General features: G+C 42.1%; 1 protein-coding gene across 1 annotated transcript; it reads right to left on the reverse strand.

Annotated features, from left to right (window-relative positions):
* Positions 1–3,365: 3,365 nt before the first annotated feature.
* Positions 3,366–18,108, reverse strand: tmem70 (transmembrane protein 70). Its single transcript, XM_041993351.1, is given in 4 exon segments — positions 3,366–4,597; positions 4,600–4,899; positions 7,475–7,574; positions 17,791–18,108. Coding segments are annotated over 4 exon segments (705 nt in total). The 5' UTR covers positions 17,953–18,108; the 3' UTR covers positions 3,366–4,454.
* Between the last annotated feature and the right edge of the window lie 241 nt (positions 18,109–18,349).

Consider the following 18,349-nt stretch of genomic DNA (forward strand, 5'->3'; position numbering starts at 1 on the left):
TCTGAGTTATGTTGAAGTTAGTTTTTTAAATCAATCTATCCAATCAGAGGAATCTACCAACAGCCTGTGGAGGATTAATCATCGTACAAATGATAGTTGACTCATTAGGTAACTTTTAACCTGTCATGTAACTTCTTGTTTCTATTATACGTTGATTCACATATTTCTACTATGACATGAAGTTTAATGTTCATCTAACTTTATTTTTAAGATTTCTCTTTATCAACTTCAATCACTGACAACACACTAAGTCTTAGTGTATAAACCCATTGAAGAACTTGGTGACTGTGTCAGCCTGCAGAGTATAGCCTCGTTTCCACCAGCGGGTGCGGGTCAGATCAGATGGTTTATAAACTGTAATCTTGTTGCACTTCCACAGCCAACTGTAATCCCCACCAATATCCAACCCCCAAAGCAACTACGTCACAATCCTCCACCTACACTAAGTGATGGAGCCAACCACAGGGGGATCAGATGGAGTAAAATTCATCCAATTCTCCATACTGTTGTAAGAGATTCCTAAACTGCTTAATAGATTTATTTTGGTGTTCCAGTTCACAAGGATAGTTTTCTTTGTGTTGCACAAAGACAGTGAGGACCATGTGTGTAGAGTTAATTACCATATTAATGTCACCCAAGTCACCTAGTAGACATAGTGCGGGGATTGTAGGAATATTACATTTAAACCATGTTGACATGTCCACACTACCTGAAGCCAGAACCTGCGGACAGGTGTGGCAGGACCACCAGGCATGGAGATAGTTGTCTGGTGTGTTTTCATTGCAGTGTGTGCAGATGTTTGATTGTGACAGACCCATCCTGAACATCCTTTGTCCTGTATAATAAGTTCTATCCAGAATTTTGAATTGTATTAGTTGCATATTTGAATTTTTAGTCATTTTAAAGGTGTTTAAACATATTTGTGACCATTTATCTTTATTAAAGTTACCGGATAAGTCAACCTCCCATTTTGAAGTTGGAAGACAGAATGAGTCTTCTAGTTTAGATAATAGTCTATATGTTTTTGATAATATCTTTGGGGCATTGAGATTCATGAATTCTGCCACCCTAATAGGTAGCTGTAAGTTTAATTGATTAATGGTATATTTTTTTACATATAATAGATTTAAGCTGGTGATATTCTAAAAATGTTTTGCTACTGATCTCCATATTGTGGAAGTGAGAATATTAAATGATAAGTTTCCATTTTCTATTATATGTTCTCTAACTATTTATTCCTTTATTTTCCATTGAGTAAAATTAATCAGCTTTTTGTTTGCAGGATGTCAGGGTTGTTCCAGAGGGTGTAAACTTACATGGAAAACGTCAGGATTTGGTTATTTTTAGAAAATCCCACCAAGCCACTAAAGAGGAACTGATATTGATGCTTTTAAAACACTTATGTGTTTTGATGGTTGAGCTGATGAATGGCAGTCAGAGATAAAACAGATCCTCACACAATGCTTGCTCTACATCTAACCATGGTCATCTAGCCCGCTAGGTTTAAAGCCATTTGGAGATATACTGCAGCTTGTTAGCTAAGAAAACATGATTAAAGTGGGTAGCTCCAATCCGCCTCTATCTTTAGTCTGTTGTAAAGTTTTTAGACGATACGTGATGGCTTATTTTTCCATAAAAATTTTAGATATAAGTGAGTCCAGTGACTTAAACCAGCTGGAGGATGGGTTTAGGTGGGTATCATTGAAAACAGTTAGTTTACTTTAGATAGAACCATCATTTTAACTGTGGCACTCTCCCCATGAGTGAGTATGGGTAAGCGCCTCCACCGTGAGAGATCATCCTCTATTGCGTTAAGTAGCTGGACATAATTTAGCTTTGTTAGTTCTGATAACCTGGGGGAAATGTTTATGCCTAGATATCTAATGTTTCAGACTGTATTGTAGTATTGGGTGTGTTTTGTACGTCACAGTTAATGAACATAACAATAGTCTTAGACCAGTTAATAGAGTAGTCCAGATATTGATGAGAATGTGTTAATAAGTGTGATTGTCTAGGGGGAGAATGTCGGTGAGTTCTGGAGAAAAAGTAATACGTCATCAGCATAAAGACTTATCTTATGTTCTATATTTTTGGCATGGATTTCTTTAAATCTCTTTATTTTGTCTTATGGCAGCAGCTAGGGGTTCAATAAAAAATAGCAAAGAGTGATGGAGAAAGGGGGCAGCCCTGTCTGGTGCCTCTCTGCAAACAGAAGCTTGGAGAAGTTTGATCATTGGTCTTCACACATGCATTTGGGTTGTTATATAATATTTTTATCCAGTCTATGAAAGATGACCCAAACCCAAATTTGTTTAACGTTGCAAATAAAAATTTCCAGTTTACTCGGTCAAACGCTTTTTCTGCGTCTAAAGAAATGGACTGTGGATTCCAGATTATGTAGAGTAGAATAATCTATGATGTTAATTAATCTACGCAATGTAGTAGAGGAATGTCTACTTTAATAAAGCCTGTTTGGTCAGGATTTATTATTAGAGGGTTATTTTTTCTATTCTTCTGGCCAAAGCTTTGCTTATTATTTTGAGATCTACATTTATTAATGAATTGGACGGTAAAATGGATGGAAGTGTCGGGTCTTTACCTGTTTTAATAGTACAGTATATTAGCTAGGTTCATATTTGAAGGTATTTTTTGTTTTTCCCTTATTCTAATTCATATTGTAGAAAGTGGGTGCCAGCATTGTCAGAATTCTTGTGGGTTCTGCTGGATAACCATCTGGACCTGGAACATCTAGACCTGGACCTGGCCCACCTGAGAGAGGTGAATCCAAGGCAATTTTTTTTTTAATTCTGGAAAATTGATGTTTGAAATTGATCAATAGTCTCATCTGTTGTGTTTAGGTTGTGATTATATAAAATTTTATAGAATTCTATAAAGGTGTTATTTATCTTCTCAGGGGTCGTGGCTGATGTTTCCTTTTGGATCTTCTGTTTTCGTTTCATTTTAACTGATTAACCAGGAACCTTCCAGATGTGGTGCATGGTCTAAGTTCTCCCAGCGAAGTCTTTGCACAGCAGGTCTTGTCTATACCACATTATTTCTGATCTTCTTATAAACTGTGCATCCATCTAGTTTCAAACAGAAAGCAACAAACGGTACATTTTATGTCAAAGGTGAAGAGTTGGAAGAGAAACCAGGCATGGCTCCATCATTTCTCTTTACACACAGTCCACACACCTGATCCAGGTGTCTTCCAGCAGCAGGTCACGGTTGTACTGTGATGTCTGTTAAACGAGCACAGTAAACATGTTAGCATCAACACATTTTTCTTTATGTGCAACACTCCTCCACTGTAACACATCAATAGACAAAAATGTTTTTTACAGATCAAGATTTAATTTTTGTTTCATTATGAATCATAACTGAGACATCTGTCATCTTGTCTTATGTTCATTACATACAGCACTTTGGTCAACCATTGTTTTTAAAAGTGCTTCATAAATAAATTTTGATTAATAACCAAAGCTACCATTAGGTGGCAGCAAATTTCAGCAGGTCAGGTTTTGCTGGGAATTCTTCAGAATCAGCTCGTTTTCCATGAAATGGTAAAATGTCATCTGATATGTTATTTACCTTCTACTGGGGATAAAATATGTCTGATGAGATCTGGAAATCACTGCATTCTGGTTTTATTTACCAGTCCTGACGTCTTTGGAATTGGTTGGTTTACATTTGACTTTTTACAGACATCCAACCGTAGAGATTTTTCACGCTCCTTTGTAGGCTTGAATGGTTTCAAGAGTATCCATGGCAACAGGTGTTGTTGATCATCAGGATCAATTGATTAAGCCTCCAAAACCAAGTTAATTAGCTAAATAAGAAACTCCACACAAGGAGGAAACTTCCAATACAACTCTGTCCGGTCATCAGAGGAAACACCGATTACTCTGCAGGTTCAGGAGTATCAGCCGAGTACAGAGAACTGGTTCAGTTTTGTGAGATGGAGGCAGAAACAATCGCCTCATCTAGAACACAAACAGAAGAGATGACTGTTGACTTCAGGAGGAACAGGAGTAAACAGAGCACTGAACTCCCGTCTGAACCATGGAAAACTCAGATCATGTCCAGCGTCTCTGTACAACTTGAACTTATTTTGGTTTGTTTGGCCTCAGTGGAAGTACAAGAGCTCGAAAAGGCCACAACTGAGTTTATTCACACACACCTGACGAGGTAAAGCTGTGTGAAAGATGTTCTGACCCAACAGCAGAAATAAATCATTCATTGTGGGAAATATGACAGAATTAGATTTTTATTATCTCTGTGATGGACAGATGACCGGAACCCGGTGGACCCCCTGCAGCCCTGAAGGTGCATAGGACGAACAGTTTTATTTTACGAGTTCCTAAACTTCTGCAGTAAAAAAACTAGGTCATACAATTAAAATGTAATATTTATTAACACTAAACAGTAAATCTCTAGGAGCAGCAGCATGTCTTTCAGCTCTTATCAGGTTGGTCCATGTCCTCTGTGCTGAAGCTGAAGGGTTTATCGTAGCCCATCAGGTGGTTGTAGTCATGGGGAATGGGGAACAGGTCTGGGTTGACCAGCAGCCCCACCTGGCCAGCGTAGAAGGTGGTGACATCTTGCTGACGGCAGGGATTCTGACCTGGTTCTGGTGGAAAACACACTTCTTCTCAGTCAGGAACACACTGTAGGTGACGGCAGTGTAGGTGTCCCTGTCCGGGTGGTGGTACAGCCGGACTACGTAGCCCTTAGTGACCAGGTGGAGGAGGAAGGGGGTGAGGAAGGTGAAGAAGCCGATCACACCGCAGAAAGCCACCTGCAGGGCGACGCTCTTCACCCCGATTCCGGTTTTCAGGAGGATCTGTGGCATGAGGAAGAGGCTGGCACCGCTGGTGCTGTACGAGAACATCTTCACCCCTGAGCAAAGACAAGATCCAGAGAACTCGTCACATGACCACTCTGAGATAAGAAGCATGAAGACGTAGAGCAGGGTTGTCCAGCTCCGGTCCTCAAGGGCCACTGTTGGCGCAGCCATTCTGAACAAGAGCTGGACAACGGCAATACGGAGGAAGAAAGACACACAGTCACACAGTCACCATTCTCGTTTGGCCTGCATGCTACCAGGAGGATAATTTTGTGAATGAGCAGCAGCCATTTATTGATTATTGCACACCGGTGTGTAGCCACGCCCACCTCTCAAAAGTAGGTCAGTGGGTCACTTAAGAACACTTCAGTCAACAGCCACAATCCTGCAGGTTTTTGATGTGTCCCTGCTCCAAAAACACCTGAATCAAATTGATGAGTCATTGTGCAAAACTTAATAGGCTGTTGGATCCATTTCATTTGAGTCAGGTGTGTTGAAGCAGGAAACATTGGAAAATCTGCAGGACAGCGGCCCTCGAGGACTGACTTTGGACACCCCTGACGTGTCCAGGGTGCCCAAAGTCAAATATTTTGATGGATATGAAACAGCTTCATTTCAGTATGAATCGCTTGAATGGTTTCTATTATGTTAAAGTAAATGTGTGTTGGAAGTGGAAATGTGTATCTCTGTGTGTATATGTGGTGTGTGTGGTGTGTGTGTGTGTGTGTTGGAGCTGTGTGAGATTGTCCAGTTTATGTGTCATGTGTTGAGCTCTAAATGTTTTTAGAAAGCTTCAGTAAAGGATCCAGAAACCAGGTCAGCTGTTTGAAATCATCATATACTTCTATGTTCTGAGCAGGACCTGATACATCTATGTTAGTTATGTTTCATGGTGATTGAAGTCATCATACACTGTCTGGCCACAACAAAAGTTGTCACCAAAAATGTCACTCTGATTCCAGCAGCGTCTCTGTGCCATCGTCTCTAGAAGCTTCTACAGTGTCACCAGATTTATTTCTATCCAGCGCTGCATTCATTTTTCTCCAAGATCTTATATTGATGATGGAGAGTCCGACACTGCACAAAGCCTTCTCCAGCAGCATCCCAAAGAGCCTCCATGGGGTTCAGGTCTTGACTCTGTGGTGGCTGATCATGTGTGGACATGATGTCTCCTGTTCCCTGAACCACTCTTTCACAATCTGAGCTCCATGAATCCTGTATTGTTCTGAATTGGCCATTCCATCAGGGAAGATGGAATAACCTGCTCGTATTCAGGTATCAGCTGACCTCATTCTCTGGACACATAATGGTGCTGAACCCAGACCTGAACCTAGACCTGAACCCAGACCTGAACCTAGACCTGACCAGCTGCAGAAACCCCAGATCATAGCCTGCCCCCACAGGCTTGTACAGTAGCACTAGACATGATAGCTGCATCCCTTCATCCTCTTCTCTTCTTACCCTGATGCTCCATCACTCTGGACCAGAGTAAATCTGGACTCATCAGACCACATGACCTTCTGGCTCCAGACTCCAGTCTTTATGCCCTCTAGCAACCTGAAGCCTTTTTCTCTGGTCAGCCTCACTGATTAGTGGTTTTCTTCTGGCTCCACAGCTGTTCAGTCCCTTGAGTTTCTTCACATCGTTCAGGTGGAAATGTTCTAATTTCACTATTAAACATAGTCTGAGTTCTACTGCTGTTTTTCCTTCCATCTGGTTCCATCAAACGTTTAACTGATCATCGATCACCATTATTCAGGATGTTTTTCTGACCACATGTTCTTCCTGGAAGACGATGCTTCTCCACTATCCATGGGATATGTCTTTCCATGTGGTTGTTTAAGAAATGAGAAGCTGCTCATTGCATCAGTCTGTGTTAAATAACTTGTTGCAGCTGACATCATAGTCCACGGGGCATCTGACTATAATCTGGTTTGAGGGAAATATAGTTTTTATCCTGGTGGGTAGAAGTTTCTGGTGAAGATGAAGCAGAATTTAGCTTCTTCTGCTTCAGTGAATCCTGGTTGGAGATGATGGAACTTAGTTTTCTGCTCTCGGTAGAGATGTTGCTGGTCTGTGTTCATGCTGTGGGGGGAGCAGGTGGAGCCATGATTTCTGTTTACATATTTCTGCAGACTCTGTTATTTTACTTGTTTGTTTGCTTTCACTGTGAAATAAACAGTTCTTTTAGCTGATATCTGGACTTTCTGTGGATGCCACATGTTTATTTTTACATAACAGACCTGATGTTAAACCTTGTGAAACAGGTGTTACCACCAGGGGCTAACTTCTCACTTATTTCATTTACAATTAACTTCAACTTTAAGAAAATGAGGTTTTCTTTTTAAAAATCTGAACCAGACATTTTTATTTGCGCATCAACATGAAATGGGCGTTTTCCTGGTAACAACCTCATGAAGTTTATTTGCTTTTCATCTAAATCTTCATGTAATCCCCCTGTGCTGTTGTAAGATTCCTAACAGGAAGCTCTGTTGTTGTTTACATGACGGATGTTTTCCTTCCATCATGCCTGCAGTAAAGTGATGGAGGTGGAAACGTGAATGAAACTAATGTGCTGAATGAGGAGAGTGTCCAGAACTGATCAGAAACAAGATGAAGGGAACTCACCCCGCACGGCGCTGCCCAGGCTGCCGGAGTAAATCAGGTTTCCGTCCTCGGAGTCGGACGCGGTGGACAGACCGTGGCTGCTGGGGCGGCTGGACTTCACCTGTGGCAGGAAACAGACACGGATGCTGTAACCGTGTTGGTTCTAACATGCTCTGGTGCCTGGAAGTGTCAGCGTGTCCCATCGTAGGAAGAGAAACCAACGTGTTTGAATCCACACACACATTCTGATATTGTTCGTCCAGACTGCTTCAGCAGTTCAGGTGTGTGTGTGCAGGTCAGAGGTCACGGCTTAACCTGCTGCTGAAATCCTGTCTTCTACCTGTACAGGTGGAAACACGGCTGGATAATGTGGTGGAATGCTGCGCTGGTATCTTGTCTCATCTGGACTCGTTTCTAATCACTCTGTAGTGGTTACCAGAGATCTGATCCGTGCACGTCAGCTGATGTGTGCACACTCATGTGAGGATCTGTCTGCAGAGGAAACCCTTGAACCCGAGGATGATCACATCAGGGACATTATACTGAAAATCTGACTTCTTAAATATCACAGTACCTCTGTATTAATAGTAAACATGTCTCCACCTCAGAGTTTTAGGTAATAAAATCACATGTGAAAATGATGTGTCACATGATCATGGTAGCCTATCAGATGCCATGACGTTGTGTTTTCATATTTTGGTGCAGTTTTTTAATGTTCTTCACAATTTTAAAAAAGTTAATACATTTATTTTCATTTAATTTACTTGTAGATATATTTCATTATAATTCAATCTCTTATATTAATGAGTTTTACTATTATTTATTTAAGACATAAATGTACACTGTAAAATCATGTGATTTTCCATTAATGGGCTAAAAGTGTCGATACTGATGAAAAACAATTAACAGGAAAAATGTTGGTCTCACCACCACTAGACCACAAAGGTGGTCTAGTGGGGGACAGACAGCAGGCATGCAGGGAAGGATTGTGTGTGTCCGGGCCGAGCCTAGTGATGGTGTTACAGGGGTCTTATTTATCAAACTGCGCGCAGCAAAGCAAACTACAGGTGGCGTCTGCGGCGCACTTCAACTTTTATGTTTATAAAACCGTGCACACGCATGTCCTCCACCTGTTTCCGTTCATAAATCAGAATTAACTCTAAAGCGGGTGCACGTGAGGGAAAGCCTTCCCACGGCCACACGGTGGCTATGAAAGGTCAGGGGGACGCCTGTAATACATATTCATCACATCGTTTGCATGATGGCTCGGGAGGGAAAAAGAGTTAAGAAGTGGAATTTTTCGGACCACGTTGACAAACGTAAAAATGTTTGGCACAGCGTGGACATTACTGGTGTCAGAAAGACAGAACAGTGGCAGCAGGTGGAGATGCTGTCACCGCAGCATCAGAAGAGAAGACACGCCAGAGAAGATGAAAGCTGCATCACAAAAAAATGAAAATAAAAATAAATGGATAAAATGGATTTGGTAAACTCTGTGTAGGATGTACTATATACTTACAAATTGTATCTATGTTTTTACAGTTATACGTACAGACTGGAACAAGATTTTCAAATTCAAATGACGTTTCTTTTCATTTACCCTAATTAAAGGTTGATTAATCATTAATTTGTTTACTATGACAAAAAAAGAATATAAAACAAAATACTCAGCCCAAAGATAAAATTCTTGACATAAAAATTACTTTTTATTTCTAATTATATTTAATTCATTTTTATTATGTTAGTTTATGTCTGCATTGATCATCTCACATTTAAAGTGGACATATCATGCTTTTAAATCCTTCCTTTTCACACGTAAATCATTCATTTATGGTCTTTATAAAGTAGACCAGCAATACTTTGGTCTGAATTCCTGGTTATTCTGGCTCCACACACCCTTGTTAACCCTGTTCTGAGGCGCGTCTTTAGAGCGACTCGTTTTGGTCTCTTTAAATGTGAATGAGGGATTTCATGTCCTGCCTCCCTCCAGGTCGCAGACAGTTCCACTCCACCCCATTCCGCCATATTTGTAGTTTGATAGCAGCGATACGATTATCCACCGGCAGAGAAACTTTTTATTGGCAAGTTTACTAGAGATGTCAGCAACAGAAAATGTGTCCGTCCAGCCTTACATGTTCGAGTCCTCCTCTCTCCCTTTCTGTTCGTCCCTCACTGATAAGTTCCCCATTTTTCATCATCCCATGCCGTCTCTACCAGCTACATAAAGCTTGATGTAATTTTAGCGTTATTTGGAGCTTACCGCTTTGCTGTGTCTGTCGTTTTCATAGAGAGAAGGAACTGATTTATTCAGACGTGGTCTTTCTGCAAAACCATCTTAATACGGGCAAAGGTTACTGAAGCACTCGTCCTTGAAGTGCTTCGAGTTAACGAGACAAATATAATTTTGCTAGTGAACTAGTAAGCTTTAAAAAATAGTGAGTAGTAAACTAGTGACACCTATCTGTTTTGCACAAGTAAACAAGTGGAGGGTAGGGCTGCAAAGATTAGACGACGATGACAATAGTTGACAATAAAAACAGTCGACAACTAATTTACCCGTCTACTATTGTTGGCAAAAAAAAAAAAAAAAAAAAAACCTACAGAGTGAGACATCGTCTTCTTCCCTATCTCTGCTGAGAGCTGCACATGTGCAATAAAGTCCACCAGGAGAAAAATATGGTGACCGACCAGGGGATAGAACGGTGGCAGAGGACATCAACAGTCTGAAATAACTTCACGTTAAACTTACAAAATAATTAAATACATGTGAGATTTTTAAAGCGGACCTTGTGTACCACGGAAGTACATTAAAAGACGAGGAACGTCAGACTTACAAGACAACCTTATTCAAGATTTCAAAGCTAAAAGTAAAATAAGAGCCATTAAATAATTATGAGATACATAATCTGATTGGTCAACTAGTGGTTTTAATAGTCACTAATCGACTATCAGAATAGTCATTCGTTGCAGCTCTAGTGGAGGGTGTTGTCTCCTACCAGCCAGACTGTCAAACATGTAAAGCCTTTGCCGTGACATGTTGGACATGTTTCCTACACGTCAACTCTATTCTTTAACTAGTTATTTTCTTGTCACTTGTGAATGGGTATATGCAACTAGTAAAACATGTTTCACATGTTTTTTTCCTCTCGTTAACATTTCCATTGCACTAGTTTACATTCAAATCTGTTCAGGCACACACATGCAGCCCTGTGCTAGTTAACTAGTTGTTGGAACATGCTGACTAGTCAGCAGTTTTATTTAGGTATTAAGATACGCATGTTAACTAGTTAAACTATCATATCAACTAGTGTGACAAAAAGCACACATGTTGAACTGAGGCATCTCAGTTTTAGTCCTAGTTTTAGTCGTCATGACGATAATGCTTATTAGTTTTAGTCACATTTTAGTCATTTCTAAGTCGACGAAAACTCAAAAAGGTTTTAGTCAAATAAAAAAAGTATTAGTTTTAAACAATTTAGGTCAATAGTACATATTAAAAAGTGGAATCAAGGTTAACAGGTAACAAGTATTGTAACTCATAAAAGAAGTTAACCTTAATGCTTTTACATAATAACCAGACCCTTTACCAGACTGACAGCTTTAGCCGAGACTTTCCCATCAACAGGGAAGCAATGCTGCCGTCAATAACTACGAAATTAAAAGGAATAGTTTTTAAACTTAGAAGGTTCCCCAACCAACAGCAAATACTGTAATCAATTACTCCGAAAAAGCAAAGAGCGACAACATCCTGACTTTGGTAACTGTGGCTTTATTTCTGAGAATTTTCTGAAGTGTAAAACTCCACCCTGAACACACACATGTCCAAAACATGAGCAAAGGATGAGGAACACATGCTCAACGTGACCTGGTCTGCCAGTGAAATTATGATGGATTATAGTTAAAATATGTCCATGTATCGTTTCATCGCTTCCACCAAACCCCTTCATCAACGCTGCCGCCATGATTCATCTGTGTGTTATGGGATGTGTAACTGCTGTGTGTGTGGTTCAGCCAGCTCAGTGCGTGTGTGAGCGTGAATGAACGTGCACACAGAGGGAAACGGGCATCGGGAGTAAAGAGAGCGGAGAAGTGGTGTAAAAAGTATGAACGAGGTCTTCTCAGCTCAACCGCTGCCTTCCTTTCCTTGTGTTTCACGCCGTTAACAAGTGTAGAGGAGCGTAGGGAGTTCACCCTGATGAGAACGCTACTTCGGCCCTGGAGAAGACGGATCTCCCCGTGTCGTCCAACCACAGTCAGAAGAGGGAAACGGGAAAGGTTAACATATGAATGAATAAACTACTTGTCTCTGTGCGCTGGTGGTGGGCGTGGCCAAAGTGCTGCAGCATTGCTGACTGACAGATTGAGCTCACAAGAGGCAGAAATGTCATGTTTTTCATGTCGGACAATCAGCCCTTGAACATTTTCGTCTTGTCAACGAAATCTCACAAACGTCTTGTCATGTTTTCGTCATCAGAGAGCCATTTTTAGCTCATCACCGTCTCATTATCGTCATGAAAAAAAGGTTCATCAACGAAATAAATTTGTCATCCTTGATGAAAAAAACAGTGTATTCCACTGAACTAGTTCACAAGTAAGACAGTATGTGTGTTAACAATATAAAACAAGATACCAACTTGTAGAGACCATTTAGATCATTTGTTAATTAGTTCATGTTTTCAGTCTCACTAGTGAACATGTAATATCAAAGTATACTTCAGCTAGTCAACTAGTTGGCACTTTGTCTTTACAAGTTTACATGTAAGCTGCAACTTGCAGCCACTAGGTGGCTATTTGCTGTTCACTGGACCACATGTTAGCTAGTCTCTCACATGTTAATGAACTGGGTGGGCTAGCATGAAGTCCTGGAAATATGATTCGTAGGCATTTTAAATTTTGAACTGGGGAGCCAATAGGATGCCTCATTAACCCCCCCCCCTATTTATTTGCATATCATCAACTAGTTGAACTAGGGAGTGCGACGTTTTTAACTAGTCTGCTAGTGCTGATTTGTCACTCAGGTGTTCACAAGCTGAGAAGGTATGTCACTCACTAGTATTGCTAGAGGGTATTTAGGCTTCACTAGTTAACTAGTAATCCATCTATAGTCACACTTGTTCTCTAGTAGGATCAAAATTGGCATTTATTAATTAAATATTAAGCTTTTTCATCTTTACTAGATCATTAAATATCGTTAAATATCTGGGCTCCACCTGGTAATTTTGTGGAGATTATTGCTGGTCACTAGTTAACTATGGGAGAAGACCATATGTTGACTAGTTAGCGTGCCAATATTGTGCAGTTCACTAGTTAACAAGTAAAACATACTAGTCTACTAGTTCGGCCCAAAGTGCAACTAGTGCATTAAACTAGATATTAATTTTATCCGACTATTGTAGCAAGTGGCCTCACTAGTACAGCTTCTGTTGTAACTAGTTGAACAAAGTCACTAGTTGTTGAAAAATCGTTACTAGTCGGATTTTCAGTTCCAATGGTCTATTAAAAATGCCTATGCAGGGCTCCAGACTGCGACCAAATGGTCACATTTTGCGACTAAAATGTGAGCGTGAGTGAATTTTTCATCTACTCGCGCCATGGCGACCAATACATTAGCCGGTCTTTTTCTTGTAGTAGTTCTAACTGAATTTATTTAGTCGCTAACAAACTTCTGCTCACCTCTTCAGCCCAGAGATCACAGTGATGCCCAAATTAGCTGCTGGTTTGTCGACTCAAACTAACGAGAAAAGGAGATGAACACCAACGAAGAAGACGATAGCCAATGTGTGTGTGAGCGGGACGAACGACCACTGTGATTGGCTTATGTGTGAAAAGAGGCGGGTCTTGGGGGAATTTATTATTCCTCAGTGTTGGCAACTTAACGACTTTGTCGCTTTATTTAGCGAGTTTTCAGACCCTCTAGCGGCATTTTTAAAAGCGACTAACAACAAATCTAGCAACTTTTTCTGGTATTATTGGAGACTTTTGTAGACTGACGTGAATGAACGTAGTTTAGTCTTCCCACTGAGCGGTGCTGTGCAGACCCTCTCATACGAGGCTTGGTCTTCTCGCAGCAGCAGCAGCAGCTGCATTCAGACGACGTTCACCTCTGTTTCATGACCAGGCTGGAAATGAAACGTAGAAGCTGCTGCTGGAGGATCCTGCTGGTTTACCGTCAGATAGTAATGTCTATTAATAAAGAGTGTGGACAAAAATATTTTAAAAGTTAAGTGTTGTGACATGACTCCTAATTAAAAAACAAATTACACTTAACAAAACTGAACTAAAAATAAGGAAAATATTGATAGAATTATTTAATTATTAATTTAATTTATTTATTTTTTGCGGTTCTAAACATTTTTAGGTTGTCTTTTTATAAATTTTTGCCTTTCCCACGACATCCCTTTTTATGGCAGCATCCATTACAACTATATGTACTAGACTGATGATGCTGACTACTAGTCATTTTTTATGTCAACTGCTGCACAAAAAATGTGAATTGTAAACATTGTAATTTCTGAATTTATTGTTTAAATATTTATCACTAACACAGTGAAAATGAGAGGAAATGTGAATATTTGCTTTACAAGGCGATTTAGTGTGCACCCCTAAATTTTCTGCTTGCACTCCTAAAAATTTAAATTAGGGACCCCTGTGCTCCTCGTAAAAAACAGTCTGGAGCCCTGCTATAAAATGCCAGCACATGTTAACTAGTTTGTGCATAATGCAAACTAGTGAAGGAAACTGGTGTCCGATATAAAGGATATGGAATAAATGCTCAAACGGCTTGCCATAGCACCACTAACACACATCTGTACCTTCTGATTCCAGATGGGACATTTCCTAACAACATGAAAACAGCTGAAGTTGCACCGCTGAATGAAACTGGGCATTGAGACCACTTCACCAATTACAGACCGGTCTACTTCTACAATTTTCCAGAATGTTACAAAAACTATTCAATAACAGATCAGACACATTGATAAAGAAACATAAATGACTTTCTGACAGTCAGTGTGGATTCAGAACAAACTTCAACTTCCCTGGAATCAACAGGATCAGCTGAGGAGATCACAGCCTGCATCCAGCAGGAATTCCTAGATCTTAAAAAAGTCAGTCAGGACATATTAATCAATAAACATGAATGGTATGGGGTCAGGGGGTTAGTTTTGTACTGGGTGAGAAGTTATTTGAGTAATAAAAAATTGGTGAAGTTGGGGGAATATTCATGGTCAGGTTTGGACATTGCTTGTGGCGTCCACCAGGGGTCAGTATTAGGTCCAAACTGTTTATACTTTGTATAAATGACGAGCAAAGTTTCAAACATTTTAAAATTAGTATCATTGGCAGGTGACCAGTATTTTTTGTCCTGGGGGGATTTACACGAACTACTGGAGAGGACCCCTGCTGACATGAGCAAACTGAAAATGTGGTTTGACAGAAACAAATTATCATTAAACTTAAGTAAAACCAAATTCATTTAAAGAAAACACGTGTAGACGGGGTGGACATTGAGAGACTTTATGGAAACCAGTTTCTTGGGGTAATAGATGAAAAAACAAGCTGGAATTCTCATATCAAATACGTACAAAGCAAACTGTCAAGGACCATTTCTGCTCTGAGCACAGCACGTTCTGGACCACAGACCCCTCCACAGACCCATCCACGTTCTGGACCACAGACCCCTCCACAGACCCATCCACGTTCTGGACCACAGACCCCTCCACAGACCCATCCACGTTCTGGACCACAGACCCCTCCACAGACCCATCCACGTTCTGGACCACAGACCCCTCCACAGACCCATCCACGTTCTGGACCACAGACCCCTCCACAGTACCCATCCACGTTCTGGACCACAGACCCCTCCACAGACCCATCCACGTTCTGGACCACAGACCCCTCCACAGACCCATCCACGTTCTGGACCACAGACCCTTCCACAGACCCCTCCACGTTCTGGACCACAGACCCATCCACGTTCTGGACCACAAACCCCTCCACCAAACCCCTCCACGTTCTGGACCACGGACCCCTTCCACAGAACCCATCCACGTTCTGGACCACAGACCCTTCCACAGACCCCTCCACGTTCTGGACCACAGACCCATCCACGTTCTGGACCACAGACCCTTCCACAGACCCCTCCACGTTCTGGACCACAGACCCATCCACGTTCTGGACCACAAACCCCTCCACAAACCCCTCCACGTTCTGGACCACGGACCCTTCCACAGACCCATCCACGTTCTGGACCACAGACCCTTCCACAGACCCCTCCACGTTCTGGACCACAGACCCATCCACGTTCTGGACCACAGACCCTTCCACAGACCCCTCCACGTTCTGGACCACAGACCCATCCACGTTCTGGACCACAAACCCCTCCACGTTCTGAACCACGGACCCTTCCACAGACCCATCCACGTTCTGGACCACAGACCCATCTACGTTCTGGACCACAGACTCCTCCACAGACCCTCCACATATTGGACCAACAGACCCTTCCACAGAACCCATCCACATTCTGGATCACAGACCCTTCCACAGACCCATCCACGTTATGGACCACAGACCCCTCCACAGGCCCATCCACATTCTGGACCACAGACCCTTCCACAGACCCATCCACAGACCCATCCACGTTATGGACCACAGACCCCTCCACAGACCCATCCACATTCTGGACCACAGACCCATCCACATTCTGGATCACAGACCCTTCCACAGACCCATCCAAGTTATGGACCACGGACCCTTCCACAGACCCATCCACATTCTGGACCACAGACCCTTCCACAGACCCATCCACATTCTGGACCACAGACCCCTCCACAGACCCATCCACATTCTGGATCACAGACCCTTCCACAGACCCATCCACATTCTGGATCACAGACCCATCCACATTCTGGATCACAGACCCTTCCACAGACCCATCCACATTCTGGATCACAGACCCTTCCACAGACCCATCCACATTCTGGATCACAGACCCATCCACATTCTGGATCACAGACCCTTCCACAGACCCATCCACATTTTGGACCACAGACCCTTCCACAGACCCATCCACGTTATGGACCACAGACCCCTCCACAGACCCATCCACGTTCTGGACCACAGACCCATCCACATTCTGGATCACAGACCCTTCCACAGACCCATCCACATTCTGGACCACAGACCCTTCCACAGACCCCTCCACAGACCCATCCACGTTCTGGACCACAGACTCCTCCACAGACCCATCCACGTTCTGGACCACAGACCCCTCCACGTTCTGGACCACAGACCCTTCCACAGACCCATCCACATTCTGGACCACAGACCCCACATTCTGGATTACAGACCCATCCATGTTCTGGATTACAGACCCATCCACGTTCTGGATTACAGACCCCTCCACGTTCTGGATTACAGACCCCTCCACATTCTCTACTGTTCACTGATTTTACCATATTTACATCACTGTGCAGAGGTTTGGGGTAATGTGTACAAATGTACCATACAATCACATCCATACTAATCCTGGTTACATCACACAGACTCACTTTTCTTAAAATCAGAAACATTAAAATTCACAGACCTGCTTTATTTTCAAACAGCACAGATCATGTAGAAGCAGCACACCATCTACCTCCTGGAAATATTCAGAACTTGTTCTTTTAAGAGAGATGGGGGTTATAATCTGAGGGGGTGTTCAACTTAAAACACCAGCGTTCTGCCTAGAGCATTAAAAGGTTTTAGTGCTTCTGTTTGTTGGGGGAAGTTGGGGAGCTGTTTGGGTGTGGAGCTCCAGCATACGGAGGATGCAGGTGAGTGAGGAGGATCAAGATATGCACGTAGTAGTCCTGCAGTCAGGGGCAGTGTTGCCAACGTAGCGACTTAGCAAGTTTTCAAACCCCTCTAGAGACTTCTTCTTCTTCTCAAAAAAGCGACTAGCGACAAAAATCTAGCGACTTTTTCGGGTATTACTGGAGACTTTTGGAGACTGACGTGAATTACCGTTGTTTACTCTTCCCAATGAGGAGCGGGTGCTACGCAGACCCCTCCCCCATTCAAAGGCACTCATACGAGGCTTGGTCTTCTCGCATTGCATCCCTCTTTATGGCAGCATCCATTACAACTAGGCTGATTATGCTAATTAGCGACTTTTAGTACAGCCAACATCAACTTTTCTTACTGAGGAGTTGGGAACAGTGGTCAGATGTTGATAAATGGGAAAAATGACACTCTGGTGTGAACAGTTAGTTATTGTTTGTTGGTCAGTGGTAGTTATTCTTGGTCAGTGTTAGCTAGCGTTGGTCAGTTAGTGTGTGTGCGTGCTGCCGGGTCCAGACCTGATTGAACGACCTTCCAGCCGCCCGGACCGCGAGCTGCTGTCCGCTCCTTCCTCTCAAACAGGAGGAAAACTTTGCTGTTTGCGGCAGAAACAAACCGTTACCGAGCAAGTACCGACTAACAGCACGAGCTCCTGATCTGCGTACGTTAATAGAAAACATTTTAAATCTGACTGAGAGTCAGTTTCATTCATTCAGTTAGCTGCTAATGCTCGCTGGAAGAACTTCTTCTTCTTCGTCCGCTTCTTCTTCTTCTTCTTCTTCTTCTTGTTGACGTCCATTAGCGGATAACAAACAGTGGATTGGTACATTACCGCCACCAGCTGGTCTGAAGTGTCGGCCAACTTCTGTTTGTTTGTAAGCTTTTTACTGCAGTTTGCATTGTGGTCGTTGCATTACTGCCATCTTCCGGTTAATGACTTTCTTATAGAAATACTTCTTTTTCTTCTTCAAATGAGTTTCAGTCTGTTTGCCACGTTAATGACGTGCAGTTGTTACACAAACTAAATGCATCAAATAGAGAAAGCCAAGCTTTAATAACTATAATGTGCCAATTCAG

The sequence above is a fragment of the Melanotaenia boesemani genome, chromosome 8 (genome assembly GCF_017639745.1).
Source record: "Melanotaenia boesemani isolate fMelBoe1 chromosome 8, fMelBoe1.pri, whole genome shotgun sequence".
NCBI lineage: Eukaryota > Metazoa > Chordata > Actinopteri > Atheriniformes > Melanotaeniidae > Melanotaenia > Melanotaenia boesemani.